Source organism: Camelina sativa, chromosome 16 (assembly GCF_000633955.1).
Source record: "Camelina sativa cultivar DH55 chromosome 16, Cs, whole genome shotgun sequence".
Classification (NCBI taxonomy): Eukaryota; Viridiplantae; Streptophyta; class Magnoliopsida; order Brassicales; family Brassicaceae; genus Camelina; species Camelina sativa.
In genome coordinates, this window is record NC_025700.1 from 26,119,494 (window position 1) to 26,146,322 (window position 26,829).

Genomic DNA, 26,829 nt, shown 5'->3' on the forward strand with positions numbered 1-26,829 from the left:
GGAGAATATGGATAAATAGTGAAGACAAGACACTTATTGTCTTGCCCATGAAACGTCTTATGGCAAACTCCAGTATCTTTTACAAAGATAATGAGTCCGATTATGAGAGCTCTACCGCCGGACCAGACTCAAGTCGCCGCACGAGCTGGCTGAGTAGCTCTTTCACGGCCAGCCCTAGTTGTAGCTCGATATCTCATCTAAGTAACCATGGCTTCAACAACCACAACAACCAATCAAAGCCTCACAAAGCCAACCAGGTCCCATGGGAAGCTATGGCCAGGCTACGTCGCTGCTGCGGCCGTGCAGTAGGGTTAGAGCATTTTCGACTTTTAAAGAGGTTGGGAAGTGGTGACATCGGCAGTGTTTACCTTTGCCAAATACGTGGAAGTCCGGACGCTGCGTTTTATGCCATGAAAGTTGTTGATAAAGAGGCTGTGGCTGTTAAGAAAAAGCTTGGAAGAGCAGAGATGGAAAAGAAGATTTTAGGCATGCTTGATCATCCTTTTTGCCCTACTTTGTACGCAGCTTTTGAGGCTTCTCATTACTCTTTTCTCGTTATGGAGTATTGTCCCGGCGGTGATCTATACGCCGCCCGCCTCCGCCAACCATCTAAACGTTTTACTATCTCTTCCACAAGGTCCTCCTCCCCACTACACTCCCTTTCTTTCTTTAAACCATGCATGATTAATCAATCTCATTGTGGTGAAAGATTTCATTTGTTTTTGTTTGCTTTTGTAGTTAGTGTGTTCTTTTGAATGTGAACCACAGCTTTTTATATAGTTATACTGTAATACTATACTATAAACTAATGTGTTTTTTTTTGGACAAAACTTTTTTATTTGGTTTTAATTTAAACGAAGTTATTATACTAATCTTATTGACTAGTTTGTATATATATGTTTCCGTGCTTGTTAAAATATTTCATGTAAAAAAAATGAAAAATAAAAAACAAAAAACAAAATTATTTTGGAAACTGTGAGTTTTTATTATGTTTTTTGACGTTAGTGTTTGGTTGAACAATTTACATTTAATGTTTGCTTTCTTATCCACATCGATAATTTAGACGTAGGTTCTAGATTGAAATCTTCAGCTACAAACATAAACCTCTTTTCTTCACATTAAAATTTTAAAAAACATAAACCAATCTTTAATTCTACTAGTAACACATATATGTATATATATATATATATATTAATAGGTTTACATAGCTTATTACTTAGTATATCTAATAACTAATTACCAAATGTTTAATAAATTAAGATAAATATGCAGGTTCTACGCAGCAGAAACTCTGGTGGCCTTAGAGTATCTCCACATGATGGGAATAGTGTATAGAGATCTAAAGCCAGAGAACGTGTTGATCAGAGAAGATGGTCATGTAATGCTGTCAGATTTCGATCTCTCCTTCAAATGCGATGTCGTTCCACAACTCCTCAACGATAACGACCGTGACCGTGGCCATCAAACTGATGATGACGACGTGAGCATCCACCATAAATGCTCCACACCTTCTTGCACCTCGACTCGATTAAACCCTGTCATCTCCTGCTTCTCTCCTACTTCCAGTAGAAGAAGAAGAAAGAAGAATGTTATTACAACAACAATACATGAGAACGCAGCTGGTACTAGTGATACTACTGTGAAAAGGAACGATGTTTCAAGAACGTTCTCTCGATCACCTTCTTCTTGTTCTCGTGTTTCAAATGGACTTCGAGACATCTCTGGTGGATGTCCATCAATTTTCGCCGAACCAATCAACGCTCGCTCTAAGTCGTTCGTGGGAACACATGAGTACTTGGCACCCGAAGTAATCTCAGGTATTTTGCTGACTTAATTAGACCTAATGACCTATTGTTATTTTTACTTTTTCTCTTTACATACGCTTAGTTAAGTGAATGAAGAATGCTCATTGATTTTAAGTTAACAAATACCGAACCAGTTATTGAAAACTACAGAAGGAGTATTTAGTATTTAGTTATTTACCATTAAGTAGACTAGACACGGAGCATAGAAATATATTTTTAACAATTTTAAATACACTCTGCAACAACAGTTGTTCTGAGTTTCAGCCAAAAGCAAGTTTCATTTTGCTTTTAGTTAATCTTGTTGTTGTTTTGTTAGGGCAAGGACATGGGAGTGCAGTAGACTGGTGGACTTACGGGATATTTCTGTACGAGATGATATTTGGTACGACACCGTTTAAGGGGGAGAACAACGAGAGAACGTTAGTAAACATTCTGAAAACACCCTTGACATTCCCAAAGGTTGTAGTGAGTAGCCCCAAAGAGTACGAAGATATGGTGAGCGCTCAAGATCTTATTATTAAATTACTAGTGAAGAACCCTAAGAAGAGGTTAGGGAGCCTCAAAGGCTCTATTGAGATCAAAAGACATGAGTTCTTCGAAGGTGTAAATTGGGCACTAATAAGGTCGATAAAGCCACCTTGGGTCCCTAAAGAAGAGACTAGTCGCAAGACTAAAGGTGATAATGGCAGCGTTAATTATTATCTGCCACCGCGGTTTATGATGAGTAGGAAGGAAAGAGATGAGCCTTACCATATGTCTAATCATTTTGATTATTTTTAACTTTAGGATATATCGAAACGGAGAAAAGTTTTTTTTTTTTTTGTTCTTTCCCTTTGCAATGATACGGTTTTATTGACAAGTACTCGTAGTCGTAGTGGACGTGTAGTTTCATATTATTTTTGACTTCCATGCGATTATTGTGGGATGCAAATTGTAAATGATTAGGTGAAAATAGGTTATTTGTAATTGATCATTTACTAGTATTTGCTTATAAATTATTTTCAGTTTTCAAAACATTAAGTTATATAGTTAACAAATAATATAGAACATAACTTTGCTAATATTTAACTAAAAATCAATATTGTCATGTGCTGTTAAAAAATAATCAATAATATCTTTTGTAATACTTAAATTAGCGCTACAATTTATTACAATGTAGCTCTAACATGTTTATTAATTGTTTTATATTGTACTAGATTTTAATTCGTGGTACACCGCAAAACTATATTTAAAAAAAATGTAATTTGTTTGGTAAATTAACTATATATATATATAGTTAATATTTTGTTTAGTATATCACAAGACAAGTTATTTGTAACTAAAAAATTTAAATTTTAAGTTATATATGTCTATTACTCTAATATTGATTGTATTAACAAAATAATGAAATAATTTTTTTTACTACTGTAGCACCGAATTAATGATATTCTAAATTTTTATTAATATAATCAAACATTTACCGCTATCTAACTCCGTCCTGTGATATTTTAATTTGGAATACACCGCAAGACAAATTTTTTTTCTTTAACCTCGTCCATTGATAATACTAAAAATTAAAATATTATTAATATGATATTTCTATACACGTTAAGTCTTTATTTTACTATTTTAACAATACCAGTACAAAATATATCAAATCAAACTAATTTAATTTAGTTTATATTAATAATATTATATTACATTAATAAAATTAATATAAAAATATTATATTAACTAAAAAGTTAATCAAATTTTATCTCGAGTATACCACTTGTCCTAATCTAGTGCATTTTAAAATTACTGTTCTTTACTACTAATGTAATTATGGATACAATAATGATTTCACTCACTAGAATCACGACCGGAGATTTTGTATATGGAGACAATTATGATTCATCCTGAAAACTAATGATGGGAAAGTTATTAAATTATATTTTTCTCACTCCTTTTAGAGGAAAAAAAAAAGCTAAAGTGTATAGCCAAAAAGAAAGAATTGTAATGATACATCTGTATTTGATGACTTTAATTAATTTGCCTACGGCCGGAAAAAAATGTAAAAAAAATCATAGCCACAAAATTATTTATTGAATTCTTTATAGTTTAATTGTGAGAGTTATATAAAAAAAAAAGGGAGTAAAGTTGGTCTTCTGTATGCATGCGTAACGAAGCTTTCACCAATATCCATTTAGATACTTTCGAACATATTATACGCTCTCTCAAAGTCAAAAGACTTGCGATGTGTTTCTTCCAAAAACCAAAATTGTTTGCATTTTATGGATTGCGAATCTATAGCTGCCATGCTGTATAGGGCGGCCCGGGCGTTAGGATATCGGCGGGATTCTAACATACTCATTCATGAACTTTTAAAGTTTGTTTTATCAAGATAATTTTTTGTCATATTAAAATAATTTAATATTTATAACAAAATGTTGTATTAAAATATTTTATTTGTTTTCTTAATGATATATTTTCTTTTTTTAGATAACTAAACATTACTCATATTTGTTACGATACATTATTGACCCATCTTTTTGTTAATCATTTAATAATCTCATTATAATTAACTAATTTTCTCAATTTAAATATGCCGACAATCAATGCAGAACCCATCATAAACCAATTGAAATGCATAAATAATTAAATCAGCAATAAGCCAATAACCAAATAACCAGCAAATGTCACAAATAATTAACCAAGTCGAACCAATAAAATCTAAACCGATAAACCAACAATCTAACAAGCATGCAGGTCAGCAATAGTTCCAACCAGCTTGTCGCGTGGAGGCCCAAAGCTTTCCCATATTTGTTTTGCAGACAACCTATTCTTATTTGTTGAGGCTTATGTGACACATTTAAGAGTAATATAGAGGGTGCTGGAATGATTTGTGTTGGGCCGGATCAAAAGGTTAGTTTGGAGAAATTAAAGATATTTTTCTCAAGAAATGTGAGTGTGATGGAGGCTTGGGGATAAGGTCTGCACCGTATATGAATAAAGACATGCTAGTTGGGTGAAAGATAAGTGGTGGCTGTAACACGAGCATTCTTGTATTTGGGCAAGAGTATTGCGAAGCAAATATAAAGTGAGAGATGTTCATGATCATTTATGGATGGTTACTAAGAGTAATTGTTAGTCAACATGGAGTAGTGTTGGAGTTGGTATAAGAGAAGTGGTGGTTCCATGTGTCAGGACCTGATGGGTTATGGGATATGGACACACGATTAAGCTATGGGCTGATAGGTGGCCATATACTAAAGTACTAATGGAGGTTGCAACAGGGAGTTTACTAGTAGGAGCCGACTTTATTCGGGATCAAGAGCTATTACGTAAAGGTACATGCTATTTGTTCGATCAAAACAATTCTCATGTTCCAGACGATAGTATATTAAGGCTAAGGTTAGTGGTTCTAGATAATGTGACTGGGGCGCATCATCAGATTTCTTGGGGAGGTAGCCCGGATGGGAAATTTGCAGTCCATCAGCCTACTCTATATTAAGTATTAACTAAGGATAACACTTCAAAATAAGAGTTGAGTAAATTATTCCAACGAGTTTGTAAAGTGATTGCACTAGAGAGAATAAAAGTCTTCCTATAGCTAGCTGAGAATGAATTGAATTATTATGACAAATATGGAGCGACAACGACGTCATCTATGTCAATCAAGAGTACGCCAGGCTCAAAATTTCTCTATTCCCAGTGCTATTTTATAAAACAAAACCTAGATATATAGTATTTACAAAAAAAAAAAATTTAGCCAAGTAAATTTTTTTTTGGACCCTGTGATCCTATGCTCTTGCACCCTCAGCACATGTGCTAAGCCGGGCCTGATCAACAGTATGTCAGATTTGTAAAAGGGGGGAATGAGACTATTATTCATATTCTTCTTGGCTGCCTAACCATGGAAGGTGTTTGGAATCCGTTGGTGTCTATTAAGAAGAGAAGAGAGTGTTTTGCTAAGTTACTTATCGAGTGGTTGTATATGAATTTGAGGGATGATGACATGATGAGGGAAATCACTTGGTCTACACTACTTGCAATGTCTATTTGGTGGGGGTGTAAATGGTAATGTGGTAATTTATTTACATAAGATATTCTTAATTCATACATCATTTATCTTAACACCATGCTGGTACACTAGTTTTACGTTCTTACACGAAACACATATATATATATATATATATATATATATATATATATTTATGTAGTCCTTGGAATTGCAAAATGATGCGGTACGAGACATTGAAATGAGAAGTTGGAAATAGATTAGTTTGAGTAAATAACGTGAAGGGAGTTGGGAAACGGAGGGAGGCAGGCATGTCGTGGGAGCATTAGGACAAGATTAAGGAAAGACGAGATCAACATGTAAGGGTGAAAATGAACAGAGCCCCCACCAAAATTCATCTTCAATCCCTAAATCCAGACATCTTTTGTTCCCATGTGCTTCTTATTTAAATTTCACTGTCCCAACTCACTTCTGTCTCTCTCTCTCTCTCTCTCTCTCTCTCTCTCTCTCTCTCTCTCTCTCTCTCTCTCTCTCTCTCTCTCCCAAAATCCAATCTCTTGGGAGAATTAAAAAAAAAAAACATTGACGCAACCTCTCTGCTTCTTTATTTGTCTGATTGTGCAATAACTAATTTACTTTTTTTCTTCATCTTGTTTTCCTTTTAGTTTTCAATGTTTGTTCTAGGACCACATCATCCACTACGATCTAACTTGTCGGATAGTGTTTATTTGGAATGTTGGATTATTATGTAATTGAGTATTAAACCCTAAATACGCTACAAAGCTACTACATTGAAATTTAAATATAGTATATACACGGAAAAAAAACTACTTCACACACTAAATGTATTCGGGTTGAGTACCACAATCTATTGTAAAAAAAGGACTCGTTTTTGATGGTTTCATACTTGGATATCAAGCGTGAGAGCTAATCTTAAAACTACATTAGCAAGACAGATAAAGGGAACTACTAAGACAATTAGAAGCTGTTGACAAAGGAAAAAAAAAAGAGTTAATAAGAAGCTAAACAATAAAACAAATGAACGCCAAGGATCAAGCATTGATACGATGAAGGAAGAAAATGATCAAACAATGATGCAAGTACAATGTTTAATAACCATCATGTAACATGACTCGTGAGACACTTGAGTAGTATTAACCTACTCCTAGCGTTAATCAACTTTGCTAAACATTTAGCAGTTTCAAAATTGTACTTTATTTTCAACATTCCCTATAAAGTATTAGTATCAAGTTTTAGAAGTCCACAATTTGCCCTAACCCACTAAACACGAAGTTCTTATAAAAGATTCGTTCGAGAGTTTCAACAAACATGTTACATACATAAAAGAAACCAAACCATGAAGGTTTGATCAATTATTTCTAATCTAGCATTGAGATCATCTTATATGATCGGATAATTTAATCATATATATCATTAATAATTAAATCATCCTAATATAACTTACCCAATATCCAATTTAAATATCAAATAAAACGCTATGATTGTCACTTTTTAGTAGAGTTCGCGTTCTTTCTCGGCCCGTGAATCCACCTTATCCAACAATCGGTACACTACATCCGAAAAAATTTTAAAACTTGTTTACTAATCCGACAAATCATCATTACACATAAGTTAAATTTACAGTACACAGAGTCAATCTAAATCTAATAGGCAGTCTCTGTTCGTTTGTGCCCGAAATATGTATGATCTAGTTGATCCATGTCCACTTAAGCTTATTAGATTTATATTGACTCATTTACATTAAATGTAACTTCTCCTTAACAAATTATAATTTTGTGTAAGTTTCTTGAAGACGTTGTATCTATGTTCCTATAAATTTATGTGCTCAAAACAAATCAATATAACCTAAACGAAATAGAGATTGAAACTTCTAGAGGAAGACACTACACCTGATTTCGAAGATGACAAACTAAATCCTAAATCAGATACGACTTTAAGGGGAAGGGTCGGAATGGAAAAGAGTTTTTTCCTTGGTGCCTTAAACTTTTCGACTAGGTTCAAAGAAATAGACAACAAAGTAGCGGTAGAACTTTTTTTTTTTTTGGACAAACTGAAGTTTCCATTCAATTGAACAGAAACATTACATCAAGAAGGAAGCAAATCCCCAAGGTTTAAAAGGTTACAAACAAAGACTTTCATCAAAACCATAAACAAAAATACAAATTAAGTAAAAGTTCGAGAGAGCTGTGAAACAAACGCTAAGAAGCGGCTTGAGACATGAGAGGTCACCATTGCTAGACTGATCATCATCGAAGAACTCAACAGATGATAAGGTAGTCACGGTCTTAAGACATTGTGACGTTGGTAGAGGAATCAGAGCTAAAGGTCTCACCAGAGCGAAGAGCACTAGCAGAAGCAATGCTATAGCAGGGATTTGATGGGTTGTAGCCCAGATGGTGGTGAAAGTGCTGATCAGAGTGGTTTGTTGTAGATCATCGGATGTTAACATTGGGTTACAGGGCAATAGACCATAAAGCAGCAAAATTTCACAATTAGCACAAGTAATGGAAGCGGAGACCAAAATTTGCCAACGAAGTATGACAAACCATAGCAATCAGTTACCAGGGTCAAACAAAATTTAAAAAAGTCAATTATATCATTAATTTTATTTTATAAAAATCAATTGTGCTATTTTAAAATTCAAACTATAGTTGATTTTTTTTCTAAATATTCAACTAATTTTAAAATTCAGCAGGATCATTTGACTCATATGGTTGTACACTAGCTCCACCCTTCAACAAAGTTGAGAGACGAACAATAAACTATGTCAATAATGTGTAACCTCGATAAATAAATATATTTCATCAATTTTAAATTATCTAATAAGCAAATTCTATGTCGATAAATTAATAACTTTATTGCTTGATAAAATTTTATTATTACTTAATATTTCTTTTCTCTTTATTTTAATGAAAAATAGCACTCATTCTTATTTTGTAGAGATTCTACTCTACGTAAATGAGTTCAAACATTTATTAAATTATATAATACCGTAGATTTTTATATATATATATATATATATATATATATATATATATATATATATATCAGCACTGTCAATTTTCTATTTAATTTTCAAGGGACAGATTGTCCCCAACATTAATTTCCTTCTGTTTATATTAATTATGTAGTTTCTTTAAGAGGACATTACAACGAGGGGGTATAGTGTATGTCCCCATTCTCATGACAAAGCGAAACAAAATACCGTTTAGACAAAAGTGCATTTGATTGTTAATTATACGTGGAATTATGTGCATTTGAGTGATATTATTTTTCTATAACTTCAGTGTTTGTTATCTTGACATATACATAATATATAAAAATGTATCTATGTAATTAATTTCTGAATTATATACAGATATGCATACATGTATAGACCACCTTATGCAAATACTAGTCAAAATATATAATACTTCTTTTGTATTGGCGGGATCAGAGATCTAATTATAAAAAAAAAATTAGAAACATTCCATTATGGAGAAGCCAAAACCCACATGGGTAGTTGAAATCTTCAAGAACGACGTAATATTTTTATCTGTTTATTCTTCCAGTACCTCTTTATCGTCGTCAACCATGATAAATTAATTTGCTCAATCTCATATGTGTCCTGCAATTATGCCTTAAAATCTTGGTTTACAAAACAGTCAATAATAGCAAATATCTCCTATTCTCCTCTCACTTCATACCTCACTTTCTGATTTGATGGTCGTTGGTAGGTCTTAGTAAATAATTTCAATATAACGAAATAAACAATATTGCCAACTCGCATAAATTTTTAGGAAATGTGCTTTGATTGCGCTTTAAAAACTATATACTATGGAAGAAGAAACCATGACATGCATTGGTAGTTTTTAATAAAATTATCACACCTTCTTAAGACTTTATTCTATGTTTGAAGATTATATAGTGAATGTGTTTAATTATTACAATTGAATATATGTTGTTAATGCAATTACATATCCGTGAGACAAATGATAAGGTTTAATAATCGAATTTGCAAACACTTAAATGTTTAAATCATTTTACCATATTATCTTAATACACTTAATATTTAACCTGCCGTCTAGCATAATAATATTAAAACACTCATAGAATAAATTATTTTTAATAATTTGATTTTAAAAATATCAAATTAGTATGTTTATAAATTTTTAATATGGTAAATAATTTTAATATTATTTTAGGCTTCGATATTCAGGTATCTGATCGGTTCAGATCAGGTATTTTAAATTTTTAGATATTTCGATGTGATAATTTTATTAAGAAGATGTGATAATTTTATTAAAATATACAAAATAATCAAATATTTAATAAGTTGGTCTTTCAAATATATTACATAACTATAAATATATTAAAATTTTAATTATAGTATTAATTATCAGTTAAATATTTATTAATCTTTAAATACAAATTAACTAAACTAAAAAAACAAAACCAAAACTTATATGCCATTGTGTTATGAAAGATTCAATAAAAACGAGCATTATACAACAACCAAAAATAATGAACGAAAATAAATATTATTAAAACAAGGTATTGATATGTTTTCTCTACAACAACATTATTTTTCAACATTATTTTTTTTTTTAAATTTACAATATTGAATCTTTCGGATAAACATCAAATGCATCTTTTCTATCCCACCGTTGTCATTCATAGGTGATGATCATGTTGTATATAACTAATATTGTAGTGATTAAACATTTCGTAACGCAAGAGTTATCCTATTAATGTACTCATATTTAAGGTGTGAAAAGACTCAAATTCTATTAACTCTAAAAATTAATATATTTTGTTTCAAAAAATAATTAATCTTGAAATCTCGATATATTTTGTTTGTTTAAGTCAAACACAAAACAACATATTTTGTGAAACGTCTCCGCACGTTTTTTCTTAATTCATTAAATATGATCTCATAATTATTAACTAACCTACCAAATTAACCGAACCAACAATCAAGTAAATCATCAAATAAACCATCAGAAATCAAACCAATAATATAAAGCCATTACCAATCAACCAACAATGCCAACCAAATAACCAGCATCCTAAACATCAGTTATAACAACTATTCCACAAACTATCGTCCTAACAAAAGCCATAACAGACCAATTACAACACTGTTGCTTCTCCACGATGGATCACCATGTAACGCCCGCGAACCAAAACTCTGCGTTTTGAGGGTGGGTGTCGATCGACACCACTTATTTCTAGTTCGGCCAGATTTATTTAATCGTCGATTTGGTTCGGTTTGGTTTTGGGAAACCATTGAACAGGATTACTTAAGTGGGATTTCGACGACCTAAGGGTTGGGAGAGTATTTTGTGTCGTCGTTGGTTGTTTTTGAGAGAGAAAGAGCAGAAAACAGTTTCTAAAGGTTCTTGTGAGGGTTTGTGAGATTTCAAGGTGTTTTTGGTGAGATCTTGCTGTGAGAGTGAAGATCCAGGGCTAGGAACGTGTTAGAAAGTTGCTGGGAGTGTAGGACTCGTTGTTGTTTGTCTAAATCTTCCTGCAAAGAGGTGAGTGCATGATCATGGCTTCTAAGCCTTGGATTCCTTGTTCTTGCTTGTTTGTTGTTGTTTTGTATGTTTTTTCTTGCTAGGATTGGTTGCTACATGTTCCTATGGACGTATATGGCTTGGGTTTTGAGTATTGGTCGATTTAAAGGAGGTTGGGAGCGAGATTCGACTCCTGGCTTCAAGCGGATCGCGGTTGCAGAGGGAATGTCGATCGACACCAGCAAATCAGGCATCGATCGACATAGTGGGGTAGTGTCGGTCGACACCAAGGCCAGTGTCGGTCGACACTCGGCTGGTGTCGATCGACACCTCCCTTCCAGCGAGATGATGTTTGTTTTCCTGGTTTGTATGACTTGCTTGTTGATTGTTTGGAACTTTGGAATCACTATTGCTTGTGTGTATAGCCCGATAGATGGGAGGATTTCCTCACTGAGTGTTTATCAAATACTCATGCATCTCAATTTGTGTTTGTGGTGCAGGTAAAGACAAAGTGTGATCGTGGAATCAAGGCAATGAAGAGGAGGATGTTCTAGGGACTCAATTGGTTGTTGTCTAGCATTGTTAGGTTGCTAGAGTTGGGTCTTTAGAACTTGCTAGGTTGTCGGTTCCTGGTTTCATGTTGTTTGACATTGGAATAGTTATGTTTGGATATTGGTTATTCTATTATTGAGTATTATTGGATATTGATATTTGTTATTCCGCTGTTGTTTGTGATTGTGGTTAGGTGGCTAGTGGTTACGAGACCACTAGTTGTAGTTTTATTATTATTATTATTTTATTATTATTTATTATTTAAAAAAACGGATCAGGTCGTTTCACACCATCTTTAGCTATTTTTGGCATAACTCTCCAAAACAGTCATCCAAGGCCATATCAACACAGAGACACATATACAAGACAAGGCAATCAATCATACAATCACAAAAACACAGAAATAGAGATCTCAAGGTTTAGATAAACCATGGTTATGCACTCACCTTTTCAACAAGAAGATCTGATAAAGAACAGTAAGAACAAGCCCCATAGTAGCCTTCTCACTCGTTCACAGCATCATATCACACCTCGTATAAATATAACTCTCTAGAAAACGGCACATAAAACTTCTCTTCTGATCACAGGAATACTCTTAGGGGCTTTTTCTCTTTGTTCAAAAAGGAGACAAAAACGGCTAACCAAAACCATAAATATCGACATTCCCTTTTTTATAACAAACTGTAGGATTTTCCAAATCCAAATCGAGCCAAACCAGTGATCTAAAAACTAAACCAGACAACCACCAAATAACCAGCATCCTAAACATCAGTTATAACATCAACTATTCCAGAAACTAATATCCTAACAAAAGCCATAACATACGAGTCACAACACTCGTTGCTTCTCCTCGATGTTACACGATCTCCATCTATTTATGGCACGACTTAACTCTCTAAAACATTCATCCAAGGTCATACCAACACAGAGACACACATACAAGACAAGACAATCAATCATACAATAAAAAAAAACATAGAAATAGAGATGTCAATGCTTAATAAGTCAGGTTATGCACTCACTTTTTCAACAAAAAGATCTGACAAAGATCAGCAAGAACACATCCCATAATAGCCTTCTCACTTGATCACAACCTCATATCAAACCTCCCATAAACAAAACTCTCTAGAAAATAGCACATAAAGCTTCTCTTCTAATCATAGAAATATTCTTAGGAACTTTCTCTCTTCACTTTCAACAAGGAGACGAAAAAGACTAATGAAAACCATAAACATCGACATTCCTTTTTTATAACAATTCGTAGAATTTTCTAAACCCAAATCAAATTAAACCAACAATTTAAAAACTAAACAGACAACTGCAAAATTAGTTGTGTTGACCGATATTCTCTTTAGTGTTAGATCAACATCCACCCTATTTTGCAAAATCGAATGACTAGATATATAATGTGTTATACCTATTTCCAAAATTTCAATTTATCGATGATAACACATTTAAATAATTGTAATATAATACAATTATTATTTTCATCTTAAATTTACTAAAAATAAACTTTAGGCCGTGTTGTAGCACCTAAAATACAAATTTTAATAAATGGTTTAAGTTCTACTTATGTTTTTAAGGGAAACGGTGACAAATATCTATATATATCTTATTAAAATATAGGTTTCAAATAATATATATATACACATATACATATACGTAACGTTGCGGAATTATATAAAGTCTGGCTGGATATATACATATACATATCCTGGTCGTACACATTAAATTTCAGCAGTTGCACCAACAACTGAGTAAAGGACAAAAAACTATAAAAATTTGCCATCTGCTATTTAAATCATTACAATATTACTAGTAAATGATGTGGAATTCGACAAGAATGAAAACATAAAATTAAACTCACAAGAGACAACTTTTATTTTTTTAAAATATAAAATAGACTTGTACACAATCATATGAAAGATGATGAAACAAATTTGCATTATTATCTTTTTAAAATAATAGAAAATAAAACCTCAATTCGTTGACCCTTCACTGTCCTCCAATGGCGGCCCCTACGCCGTTGGCCTTGCCTCTCTCTCTCTCTCTAGAAAAGCTCAAATAGCCCAGCAAGCAAAATAGTCCAAAAAGAAACAAGATAAGAAGAAACCAAACTCGCAAAGAAACAAAAAGGAAAAAAATCAAATCAATAATAAATAAAAAAAAAGGAAGGAAATTTTTAAGTTAGGAAGAAAAAGAAAAAAAATCTCCTTTTTAACACCTCATTCCCTCTTTCTCCGGCACTCTGTATAACGAAAAACGAGACCAAAGAAGAGAACTTTAACTCTCCTTTTTGTGTGTTTCTCTCTTTCTTTTTTGTTTTTTTTTCCGACAATGGAGGAAGAAAGCAGCAGCAGCTGGTTAATTCTTGTTTTGTCTATAATGTTCAGTCTTGTAATAGTGAAGGGTATGTCTCTGTTATGGTGGAGACCAAGAAAGATCGAAGAACATTTCTCGAAACAGGGGATTCGAGGTCCTCCTTATCACTTCTTCATCGGAAATGTTAAAGAACTTGTTGGAATGATGCTTAAGGCTTCTTCTCATCCTATGCCTTTCTCTCACAATATTCTTCCTAGAGTTCTCTCTTTTTACCATCACTGGAGAAAAATCTATGGTTAGTTCTTGTTTTTCCCCCCTCTCTTCCTCAATTTGCTCTGTTTTTTCTTTCTCAGATTCAAACACTACTTGTTATGGTTACTCTGTTTCTGATTTGTTAGATTTTGGTTAAAACTTTATTGAAACTCCTTGGTTCAAAGTTGAAGCATAAGATTTTTCTTAGTACATATATATATATCAAGATTTTGTTTTAGAGTTGCCTCTTACTTTTGGGTTTGTTAGTGAAAGATTTTTTTTTTTTTTTACTTTTTGTTTTGGAGTTGGAACCTTTGTGATTTGGTCCGATTCTCTGTGAAATGCAACAGAGTGTGTTTTCATGTCAAGCAAAGCAAAAAGTTTTTGTTTTATTACACAACTTTTTTTTTTTTTAAAAGGACATTTTATTAATTTATCTGTGTTTGTTTTGTCATGATCAAATTATGATGTCAGTACTTTGATGTGAAAAAGGAGGCTGTGTGTTCTTCCCCACTCTTTCCTCACGGGCTTAGTCATCATTTTCCCTCTCTGCTGTTAACTCTTGTCTTCTTTTTCTTACAAAAAGAAAAAAAGAAAGAAAAAAAGAAAGAAAAAAAACGCAAATTCGAAAGATGAAAATTTTGGTTGCTGTGCAGTAAATTAAATAGCACCAATGTGGTAAATTATGAAAGAGCAATTAGTGCATTAATAGCAACAGTCAGTGACCATACCCTCTTTTTTGTCAAAGTTCCCAAGTTGAGGATCTGTTCATGTTTTACAGCTTTTCTTGTCATCTAATAAAAAAATGAAAACCAAATTATTTTAATTTCAGGTGCTACATTTCTGGTATGGTTCGGTCCAACTTTTCGGTTAACCGTAGCTGATCCCAATCTGATCCGAGAGATCTTCTCTAAGTCTGAGTTCTATGAGAAGAACGAAGCTCACCCTTTGGTTAAACAACTCGAAGGCGATGGACTTCTTAGTCTCAAAGGCGAGAAATGGGCTCATCATCGCAGAATCATTAGCCCTACTTTTCACATGGAGAATCTTAAGTTGCTTGTGCCAGTGGTGTTAAAGAGTGTGACCGACATGCTTGATAAATGGTCCGACAAGTTATCCGAAAACGGTGAAATTGAGGTTGATGTCTATGAGTGGTTTCAGATTTTGACTGAAGATGTTATTAGTAGAACAGCTTTTGGAAGTAGCTACGAAGATGGCCGAGCAATTTTTCGACTTCAAGCTCAACAAATGCTTCTATGTGCCGAAGCTTTTCAAAAAGTCTTCATTCCAGGCTATAGGTAATCAAAATCAACATCAATTTTTTTGTTTTCTTGTACCGGTCTTGTTAGCTAATCTATAAGTTTTAATTTGATTTTTAATTTCTTGATAGATTTTTTCCGACAAGAGGGAATCTGAAGTCTTGGAAGTTGGACAAGGAGATAAGGAAGTCGTTGTTGAAGCTGATAGAGCGGCGTAGAGAGAGCGTTGTTGACGGAGACGGCGAAGAATGTAAGGAGCCAACGGGTAAGGATTTGTTGGGATTAATGATTCAAGCAAAGAATGTGACGGTTCAAGACATTGTGGAGGAGTGTAAAGGCTTCTTCTTTGCCGGGAAACAGACAACTTCTAATCTGCTTACGTGGACGACCATCTTGCTATCCATGCACCCGGAGTGGCAGGCCAAAGCACGTGATGAGGTCCTCAGGGTATGCGGCTCACGTGATGTCCCTACCAAGGACCATGTCGTTAAGCTTAAAACGGTGCGCTTTCTCTTTCTGTCTTTGCTTTGTTATCTTTCAATTTCGGAAGTATATCATTTATTACAGGATAAAAATGTCAATTTGTGATACAGTTTTCGTTACATTAATCATGGCCTTTTTGTCGCCTAATCTATAAATTTTATAAGGCTAAATTCTTACATATTTCAAGACAAGATTCAAGGGCAAAAGAGTAACTGAACGAAGAAAGATACTATGTTAATTTTTTTTTTTTTTTTACCTCTCTACCAATTTTGCAGTTGAGTATGATCTTGAACGAGTCACTAAGGTTGTATCCACCAGTAGTTGCTACAATTCGACGCGCTAAATCGGATGTGAAGCTAGGAGGGTACAAAATCCCCTGTGGCACGGAGCTTCTTATCCCAATCATAGCGGTCCATCATGACCAAGCCATATGGGGCAACGATGTGAACGAATTTAATCCAGCTCGGTTTGTAGATGGGGTGCCGCGTGCTGCCAAACACCCCGTTGGCTTTATACCGTTTGGCCTCGGAGCTCGAACATGCATTGGTCAGAATCTTGCTATACTTGAGGCCAAATTGACACTCGCTGTAATGATCCAACGCTTCACCTTTCACTTGGCTCCTACTTACCAGCATGCACCTACCGTCCTTATGTTGCTTTATCCTCAGCACGGTGCACCAATCACCTTCCGGAGATTAGTTGACCAATCATGAGGAGGATCCCTAAGAGCCTTGAAAGAAAAAGAGCTTTCATAACTGACATGCTCTTTTGTTACGTTGTCATTTTTAACCTTCATAAATATATAGTTTTAACTTTCAAACCATTGCTTTTTTATCATTTCATTTTTCCCTAAATTTATTATGGTTTTCAACTTCATATGGTTTTCCGTTATGCTGCTACGGTGGTGATTATTTTTTTTTTCTTTTTTAAGTCTAGGAGTAGGAACAAGAGTTACATCAAAAATAGCATTAACAATTATGTTAAAAAATTGCTATCAATTTAGTATTTTGTATGTATTTGTAACATATAATATAAGGGTCATGTAATTTCAACACATTTTTCGTATCATGTTGTGTGGGAGGATGAAATTTGTACAATTTTCGTTGTGGTTTTTAAGCTAAATAAAACCTTTTAAAAAAAAAATACAGGAATTACTTAATTTTTGCTAAAATCGATAAATGACTAAAACAATTCGGGTTAAAATATTTGTAGTTACCTGTTAAAAACTGATAGGAGAAGTGGCCGTAGATAATTGCAACATCATCGAACGCTATTTTTGGGAAGAACATCCACACATTCTTAGCTACTCTTAAAACAGCGCTGCATTTTAGTATTTTACTTCACTTGTAAGACTAATTTAAAGCTAGCCAAAGCTCAGCTGAGAATTCGCAGTCAGAACATTCTGACACTTCATAGAGGCGGTTAATTAGATAGATAAGCAGAGAGATACACAATTTGTGTAAATGAATACAGATGGATAAAAACCAACATTAGGAAAAGAAAAACCAAAACTGAAACTCAAATAGAGAAAAAGAGTACTCGAAAACTTCATAATAGGTTCCAGTTACAAGAAAACAAAAGACTCAACTGAAATAACAAAAGGTTCCCGCAATGACAAGGAAACATAAGACTCAACTGAATATATTTCAGGGCAAGTCAAATCCGGAACCTCATAAAGAAAAAATCTCATTGGGGTTCGTTCTTGACTCCTCCCCTTTTGAAGCTCTCCACCGATCTTCCACACAACCAGTCTCCCTCTTTCTTCCTTGATTCAATCTTCCATTTAGCTTACTTTCCTGTAATAAAAAAGACAAAAACAAAAACGTCATCAGCACCTTAATTGTGTAGCAAGTATTAGATAAGTACTAAGTGTGTTTATGAAATAGATTCAATAGATTACCGAGTTGAGGGTGTTGCAATATGTAAAGGAAACACATCTTTGATCCTCATCTCGGTTGCACGAAACAGTTTCTCAACGAATTTAACAGAGCTAGTACTCAGCTTACCCAAAGGAACTTCTTCAACCAGCATCTGCAAGGAAACGGTCAGGAGTGATCCTCCTCCGTTTCCTCCAGGTTGATCACCGATACCATCCGGCAGAATAGCAAAACCGGAAGGCAGGAGAGCCACATAGTCAGGGTCTGTACCTGCATAGAGAACACCCTCTATTGATGTCGTATCAACAGGCGCATAGATCACAAATGAAGCTGTTGGATCATTAAAGGTCTCTTGAATTATTATCTTCTTCGTCTGGCAAGTGCTTTTATTCTGTAACCAAAACAAACATCGGTCACATACCAAAAGATTTTAAAAAAAAAGAACGCATTCTCAAAACACATAGCTTAGCTCTATACCTTGAGTATAGTTGTACAGTTCCTGCTGTCTCTCCCATTTACAGTCTCTGATATCTTCTGCACAATCCATCCATTGCAGAGGACATCCCACTGCAGATACATATCTCAAAACATGTTACATAAGGAAGTCACTGAAAGAAAAAAAGAGAGAAGTCTTGTCCTAAATTATAAGTATACATGGGCTCGATGATCCTCATTTCTGAGGAAGTCAAAGACAAAGGTAGGAGGAACAGGAACCCAAAACGAAGTGGATGCAGAAAGAACGACACCAGGAGGCCTTCCTGGATCATTCAGGTTCTTCATTTTCATCACTCTGATATCCTTTCCTCTTACACCAGAAAATGTAGTCCCCATCGAATTGGTCAGCCCAACAAAGAAGCTTCTTACGACCCTCTCAGCTAGTTTCAGAATGCTCATCTTTCCATGGTCCGTTAGCGCTGCACCAAATCACAAAACTTCTCAGAATGGCTAACAAAAAGAAACACTTTGCCCAAAAAAAAAAACACATTTCTTTGAGTAGTAAAAAAATTACCAAGGTGATCAGCCGAATCCACGGATTGAAAATCTGTAGTGATGATGCTATTGCTGGCAATCCTCTCGCACCGGCGTTCCAATGTTGCAACCCAGCGGTTAGCAGCAAAAGCTTGACCAGTACTGATGAAGTGCTTGAATATGTTTTGATTTGCTTCTCTGTCATCTACTTCCACATGCTCAACCCATGTTACCTTTTTCCAAACCAGCAAAAAACAATCATTAATTAATGTATGAAACCATACACTAAATAATTAACCATAATGAGACAATAGGTTACCTTTGAGTAACCACTAGGGATTTCTTGAATCAAGCATCCAGAGGGTCTGCGGCGACATTTCATGTGGATATTTGGAAACAGATGGTCGATGGAAACATCTACCACCGCCCACAAATTATCTCCTTGCTGTTTACAGTAGCGGACAAAGTAGCTTTCGCGGGTTGGGACTAGCGGCGAAAGCTCTTGGTACTCAGCAGTCATCTATGGATAAAGAACAACATTTGGTTACATCAAATATGGTTACACTTTTGTTTTAGAACACTCCCCTGTAGATTATATCAAATGTATAAATAAATAAATAAGTAAAGTAGAAGAATTACGATTTGAAGAGCTCCATTGAAGTTTCCAGTAACATCAGGCAAAAGTTTTTCATGTGTCATGGCTCTACCAACCATTCCGACAAACATTGTCGACCACAGATTCTGCCAATATATAGATCGTTACTTAAAAGGATTAATTAGGATCATATAATCTGATATAGTTATATGAATTCAATTTACCGCTTGCATGAGCATCTCAACAACGCCAGTAGGATTCATTGGCACGAGCGCGGTTTCCCTGGATGCCTCGATTCTAAACCCACTAAGTCTAGGCCCGAGACCCGTCCGAAACGTCCTTTTGTATTCAACCAAGTTTAAAACTAGGCTTGTGCCAGTAACTCCTCCACTCCACAGTGGTTCACCCCCTTGAGCCATCAACAATAGCTCCTCCATGGCTCCAATTGCCAAATCTATGATCATTGGCTTATCAGCATCTGCCGGTCCAGTGTTTCCCCTAGAGAGGTTTCCTCCGTTTCCATACAATTCTCTTCCAGTAAATGATCTCGCCCCGAACTCGAAAGTTGGAGGACGATGTAAAGGCCGAGGAGACATAACCGGATTGTTTATTACCATTTTGCTGGTAAAACTTTCCGCCAGAGCAGTCAATTCATTGATCTATAGAACCCCAAAAACAAGAAATACAACTTGTTTATTAATTTCTATATGTAATATGTATGCGTCATTTATTATAAATAACTTCTCTAATATATGTGTTTAACTATATGTAAATTGTAGTAGTCAGTGTGTGTATGTTCACATCTAGTACCTCGTCATTTAGCCGAGCGTTTACGATCCGAAGATGATGTTCTTCCAAAGACAATTCGCCAATTGCAGTTTGGCCTCCACACTTAGGACACAAGGCTAAAAAACAGCTTCTCGGAACCGTTGGTTGTCAGAGCTAAGCTTGTCGTTCAATGACCGAAGTCCTATGTTCTCACAATGTTCTTGATGATTCTGCAAAACAAAAACAAAAAAAAAAGGTTCTTAATAATATTTGAAACTAAATAAATTGACCAACTAAGTCACTATCTTAGAATATGAAGCAGCAAAAGTAATGAAGTTTTTTTTTTTTTTTGTCAAAAGTAGTGAAGTTTTTTTTTTTAGTTTTTAAGTGATAAAGAACATTACTAAAGGAAGAAATGTACATGTGAAAATTGCTTGACCTAATGTTTAGTTATGTGTATTTCACACGTTTCAAAACGATTTAATGTTCACTTAGACCATCATTGCTCATCTTTACTTCCCACAATTTCTCTTATTAAAAATAAATGAAAAAATACAATAAAGAGAAAAGAAGAGAGAAGGTTGCTTGAGTTACATACACATTACTCTGGCTAGAAACGTTTCGCTTCCTTTTTTTACAGTTGTCAGTTTGTAATTAATAATATATTAAAATATTTTTTTTTTGTGTTGAGCAACGTATCAGTATTCTCCCACTAATGATGCTCTTAGGAAGTTAGATAACCCTAATATCTTAAAAACTAGATTTCTAATTCAACATATACAGTAGTTATGAGCTAGGAATCACAATATCAATCATAAGTCTATATAGATACATTAAATACACTATGTGTGAGATGGTAACAAATTCATTAAATATGGGTATGTACCTTGTTTTGAGTGCGTTTGTTCTGGAACCAAAATTTGATCTGAATAGGTTTTAAACCCAATTGACGGCCAAGAACCTCCCTTTGTTTGTCATCTGGGTGAGGACACTCTCTGAAAAAACTATTCAACACAAAAAAAAAAAAATGATTATATAATTTATTATTGATCTAGCTAGATAATATTATAAGTTGAGTTATATAAAAAAGGAAAAGAAGAACAAAATTACGCTTCCATCTCCTGAATCTGATATTCGCTGTGACGATTGTATTTTTTTTTCTTACGAGGAGGACCTTCATTGCTTCCCATTGCTTCTTCACGATTGTCACTTACAGTCTTTGCACTGTCGATTTCTTCAGCTCCACTACCAGCTCCAACACCAGCTCCACCATCAGTGTTGTTCATGACATTGTTCTCCTTGTTATCATTGTCTCCATTGTTACCCACCGGTACCATGTTTGACTCGGACATTTTTGTTCTTTCGATTTCTGGAAGATCTAATCATCATAGTTGTAAAAACGAAAATGAGTTTAATTACAACAAATTAAAATCATAGTAGAGGGATATCAAATAATAAGAACTCATTAGATCTAGAAATTAGGGCTTGTGGCAAAGGTTTATTTATGTTTTCCTTTGTCCTTAAAATGATAAGAATCAAAAGGATTTCTTTATGAAATTGGGTTTTTTTTTTTTGGATTTAAACACAGTCACACACACTAAACTGATTACAACAAAAAGTTAGCTTTTCAAAGTCAAAATACATTTTTTACAGATCTTGTAAATAAAAGGTTAACAGACAAAAAAAAAAAAAATAGAAAAGTAATTGAGGGTGATTGTTGGAATACAAAAACCGACCAGTAGAAATCAAACACAAAAAAAAAAAAGACAAAAAATAACGCAGCACAGTCAGCAGATTAACAATAATTAACACAAACAAATGAATGAATTAAAAAAAGCCCTAACCAACAGATCAACACTATGAACTCTCCGAAACTAGTTCAAGAGTCACAGTATAAATCAAGGCAAAACAAATGTTTTTTTTGAAGTTTGATAATTTTATCAGCAATTGTTTTGTTTTATTTTAGGGTTTCACGATTTAAAGACATCTACATAGACTACATTATAGAACAAGGAGGAATTGTTAAAGCCACTAAAATGATCATAAGAAGATCAAAGAATACGATTAAATTACTTTGACTTTAATTAGAAAAAAAGTAAAATTATTAGATTTTATATGTATGTTTATTAAGTACTAGCACTGAAATTTATCTTTTTTTCCTTTAGAAAATATAATCAAAATTTGTTAAGGGGCAGAAAAGGCATGGTATCATATATGTATATACCGACCAGCAAAAAAAACAAATCTATGTGATATATTAAAATTTTCCCATTATTTTGTTATAATTGTTGTATTTAATTGGTCGAAACCATATATAATCTATATATACATTTTATAGTACATTTTAGGTTTTACTCTTTTATTTATATTTATTTAAAAACTTATTTACAAAGCTATAAAAAATTCAAAAAAAGCATTACTTCAGATTTTGTTTCCTAAATATTTTACATATCATTTCAACTAAAAAAATGCAGCATAATCAATATGGAAACAAAAACTATGATGTATTTAACCATACATTCTATTGTGTATTAAAAATATTCTATCTCTGAATTTTTTTCAAACAAAGAAAACAACAATTTGATTCCTATTATGTTTTTCAAAACCTATGAGTTTTGATTCTTAACATAAAAAGAATTTCGATTCACATTTATTTAAATATTATAATAAATATCGATAAAATTAATAAAATTTTAAAATATTACGAATATGTAAAATTATTTTTTAAAATACTATATAATATGGTTATATAGTAGATGAATTATAATGAGGACATGTTGGAATTATTAAAATATCATTAAATTTATGTTAACACTGTTTAAATCCTAATTTTATTATTTATCAACATTATTAATAGTAGCATATTTGACATATAAAATTAAGTTAATTTAACTAAGATTGTGTAAAATAATTAAATCATTAGGAAAAATGTGACTTAATCATAGCGTAAAATGACTTACTATGTATTTAGATCCTTTGTTTTTTTTGTTATAATAATTAAAAATCAAAATAGAATCTCAAACACTAAACAAAACAAAATAAATATAACAAAAAAATGGTTATGAAGTATATTGCGGATTAAATAATTAATATAAACATTTAGCCACACAAAAAATCAAAAAAAATAGTTATTTTTTTATTTGCAAAACATCTAATATTTAACAAACAAATACAATATAAAATATAAATAATAATAAAAATTATATGTTACCGCAGTTAAAATCTAGTTAAGACTTAAGAACATAAACATAAACAAAGAAAAAACAACGAGAGAATCTAGTGATACCTTTAAAAGGTTTTGGCTGTGTAAATAAACTCAGAAGAATCAAATCTCTTAAGCTTATTGTTCCTTTGTTCGCTTGATCTATCTCTCCATCTTTTTTGCTACAAACGAAAAGGAAAAAAGTTATAAATCTATAAACAAAGCACAGTCCCAAAAGCAAGATACGTCATAAGAAACGAAAACATCCTTTGATGTATATAATAGATACAACTACGACGAATTTGACCAGAACTCGATAATTTTACCAACAGATGGAATTGTATAAAATCAGTCAAATGAAAAAGGATGAAATCTAAGACATACATGAATGAAAGGTAGGTATATTACGTTTCTCGATGAAAATAGGATAATGAAAGGAGGTATATTACGTTTCTTGATGAAAAATAGGATTAGTATCTATGCTAGGAAATAGGGGCTTGGTCGGAAATCAACTAATGGTTTTACGAAGCGGTTTCGAGGTGAGTCAGTGGTGGTGAGAGTGCAAGTGAATTTTATGGATTATAGAGACACATATTTATAGGTCGAGAGGGAGACACTTACTCTACCCTACACGCTCGAAGGAAAGAGAAGTAAAATATAACGTCAAAAAAAGAAAAGAGAAGAAAACAAAGATGCTTCTATCTTTTTTTCCATGTGTCACAATGTAATTGGTTTTTCATATACGTTTTGTATTATTACATAATAGTAATTAAATAATTAAATAGCAAAATTTAGTTTTTTTCTCTATTAAAAGATAAAATTCAGTCTCAATTTGAAATGTAATATTTTTAACCTTTTTGGTATTTTCAGTTTGAGTCCTTTTTGAATTTTACTCTTGAGAAACAATGATTTCTATAAAAATATCATGCTTATATATATGGTATGAGCCTAAGAGAAAAAATGTAATATTATTTAACTTTTTAGATTTAAAATTCATAGTGACAATGATCCTAAATTATTTTTAAAACTTTCTTGACTTTTAGTCTTATATCTCACAAATTATTATACATATTTACCATCAATTAATTTTTGTAAGTTAGAAGATACATAATATTAATCAATCTAGTGAATAATGATATTTTATATGGTGTAAGATGTACCTAATAGATTTCATAAACGATAAATCTATGCTTTTATTGATTTACCCATCGTTTATAACTGTATAAAGAGAGTGAAATATGGAAGAGAATGTTTTAAAAAAAAATCATAGTATAATTATTGACTAGCTAGATAGATCGCTAATATTTGTTAAATATATTTAAAAATCAATAGATTACAATTTCTTAATTTATATAAGTATTTATAATAGCTTTTTTTTTGGCAAAAAAGTATTTATAATAGCTAGTCAATGCATTATCTAACATATCCTTAAAAATAATTGGTCATCAGTCAACTATTTTCTTAACATCAAAATATAAACACAAAAATTAAGCTACAAATTCTAGTCGTTGGTCATACAATACTTTTTAGCTATCTTACCTTCTAATGTACATTTGACCCCAAAAAATCATATTAGTCAAACTTAAGATAATTGCTTAAATTTATAATTTAAAAAAAAAATAAATGTGAAATTGACCAAATAAATATATGATCCATTGAAATTAAACCATCGTTGATTTGATCTCTCGGTTTCAGGGACATACGAGAAATTACAGTAAAATTTATGCAAACATTTTCGGATAAATATATATATTTTAATTAATATTAATTTAACATTGTTCTATTACCTGGTAACTTTCATTTTTTTTTACTGTTAGTTTATTTGAAGCAAAATAATTACATTGTTTCATAGCTAGTCACGGTATCTCGCAGCGCTCACACTTGGTTACGATACTATAAAGATCTTTTTTGGCTGTAGTTCATTTAAACAAATCAATAGTGCAACTAAAGCCCAACTGAAATAATTATCTTGTTTGCCTCTCCATTGGTAACGGACAGCTAAATTAGTTTGTGGCCATAACGTTATACTATTTTGATGACAGCCAAGTGACAGTCTGTACTATGTATAGTATGGGGTTTTTATTCACCCTTCATGAAATCAGCATGCTTGTGGCCCTCTCTCAGCGGAGGAGAGATGTTGGTTCCTTCTGGTAGATGCAGTGAAATCTCTCAGGGCTCAACCGCCTGGAAGTACGTTACGGCTGTAGCGGTATGCACTTGCGTATTGGTGGGTTTTCTGGTAAGTGTGTTGGTGGTTATCTGTAAATCTTTTCAGATCATAGATGGCTTCCACGGGATCTGTCTGTTGAGGGGTTTCTGAGCTTTCTTCCATCTAGCTTCCACGGACCGGATCTAAAGATTGCTTTGCCTTGGGAAGGTTTTTGGGTTCACGGCTTCGGAGGTCATGCGTATGTCGTTTTTCTAGGTAGGGGATTTAGTATTCATGGGTGGCTGAGTGTCGGCGAACTGGTCTATTCCATGAGGATTGTGGCGAGTTAGGCTCGTCACTGGTAACAGTTCAGAGACAGGATCTGAATTCTCCAGTTAAAGAGTGGAAAAAAAATTTATATATCTAAGATGCAATAGAACTACTGGAAAAGAAAATTGATTAAAGAATGTGTTCAAGTAATCATGTTTAAGACCAGACATTATATTATGACTATTGAAATATAATTAATTCACACTCTAAAAATGAATAAATCCAGCGTCTTGCATATTAGTGATCCAATCCTAAACCCACCTGTATATAGTTATATGATATATAGGTTATATCCCCTGTCTACATTTAAGAATGCATGTGTAATATAGTGCAATACACAATTTGTTTTGGTAAGTAAGCAAAACCTCGACGTAAAATGGAAAAGTCAGGATGGCCGAGTGGTCTAAGGCGCCAGACTTAAGTTCTGGTCCTCTTACGAGGGCGTGGGTTCAAACCCCACTTCTGACATTTATTTGTATTTTTGTCAAAAAAAAAACATTATAGAGAAGATCCCATAAATAAGCCCAAGTCATAAATTCATCACGACCTTGTTAACGTCGAGGGCTAATGACGATCCTTGGTTGTTTAGGTATACAATTTTATGAGGATATTATTATTTCTGTTCGTTTGGATAAACTTCTGATGAGGATTACATAACAAAAACCAGAGTTCTGACATTTATTTGTATTTTTGTCAAAAAAAAAAAACATTATAGAGAAATCCCATAAATAAGCCCAAGTCATAAATTCATCACGACCTTGTTAGCGT

General features: G+C 33.2%; 2 protein-coding genes, 1 non-coding gene and 1 pseudogene across 3 annotated transcripts; 3 read left to right on the top strand and 1 right to left on the bottom strand.

The window, feature by feature from the left end:
* Positions 1–2,664, top strand: LOC104752574 (protein kinase PINOID 2). Its single transcript, XM_010474753.2, has 3 exons — positions 1–637; positions 1,273–1,817; positions 2,122–2,664. Exons 1-3 carry the CDS (start codon positions 48–50, stop codon positions 2,583–2,585), a joined length of 1,599 nt encoding a protein of 532 aa, XP_010473055.1. The 5' UTR covers positions 1–47; the 3' UTR covers positions 2,586–2,664.
* Positions 14,006–17,206, top strand: LOC104752575 (cytochrome P450 734A1-like). The gene is made up of 4 exons (XM_010474754.2): positions 14,006–14,472; positions 15,262–15,727; positions 15,820–16,189; positions 16,447–17,206. The coding sequence occupies exons 1-4, from the start codon at positions 14,193–14,195 to the stop codon at positions 16,882–16,884; spliced, it is 1,554 nt and encodes a 517-aa protein (XP_010473056.1). The 5' UTR covers positions 14,006–14,192; the 3' UTR covers positions 16,885–17,206.
* LOC104752576 lies at positions 17,745–21,746 on the bottom strand (annotated as a pseudogene).
* TRNAL-UAA lies at positions 26,446–26,529 on the top strand. Its single transcript has one exon. It is a non-coding gene; the product is annotated as a tRNA-Leu (tRNA).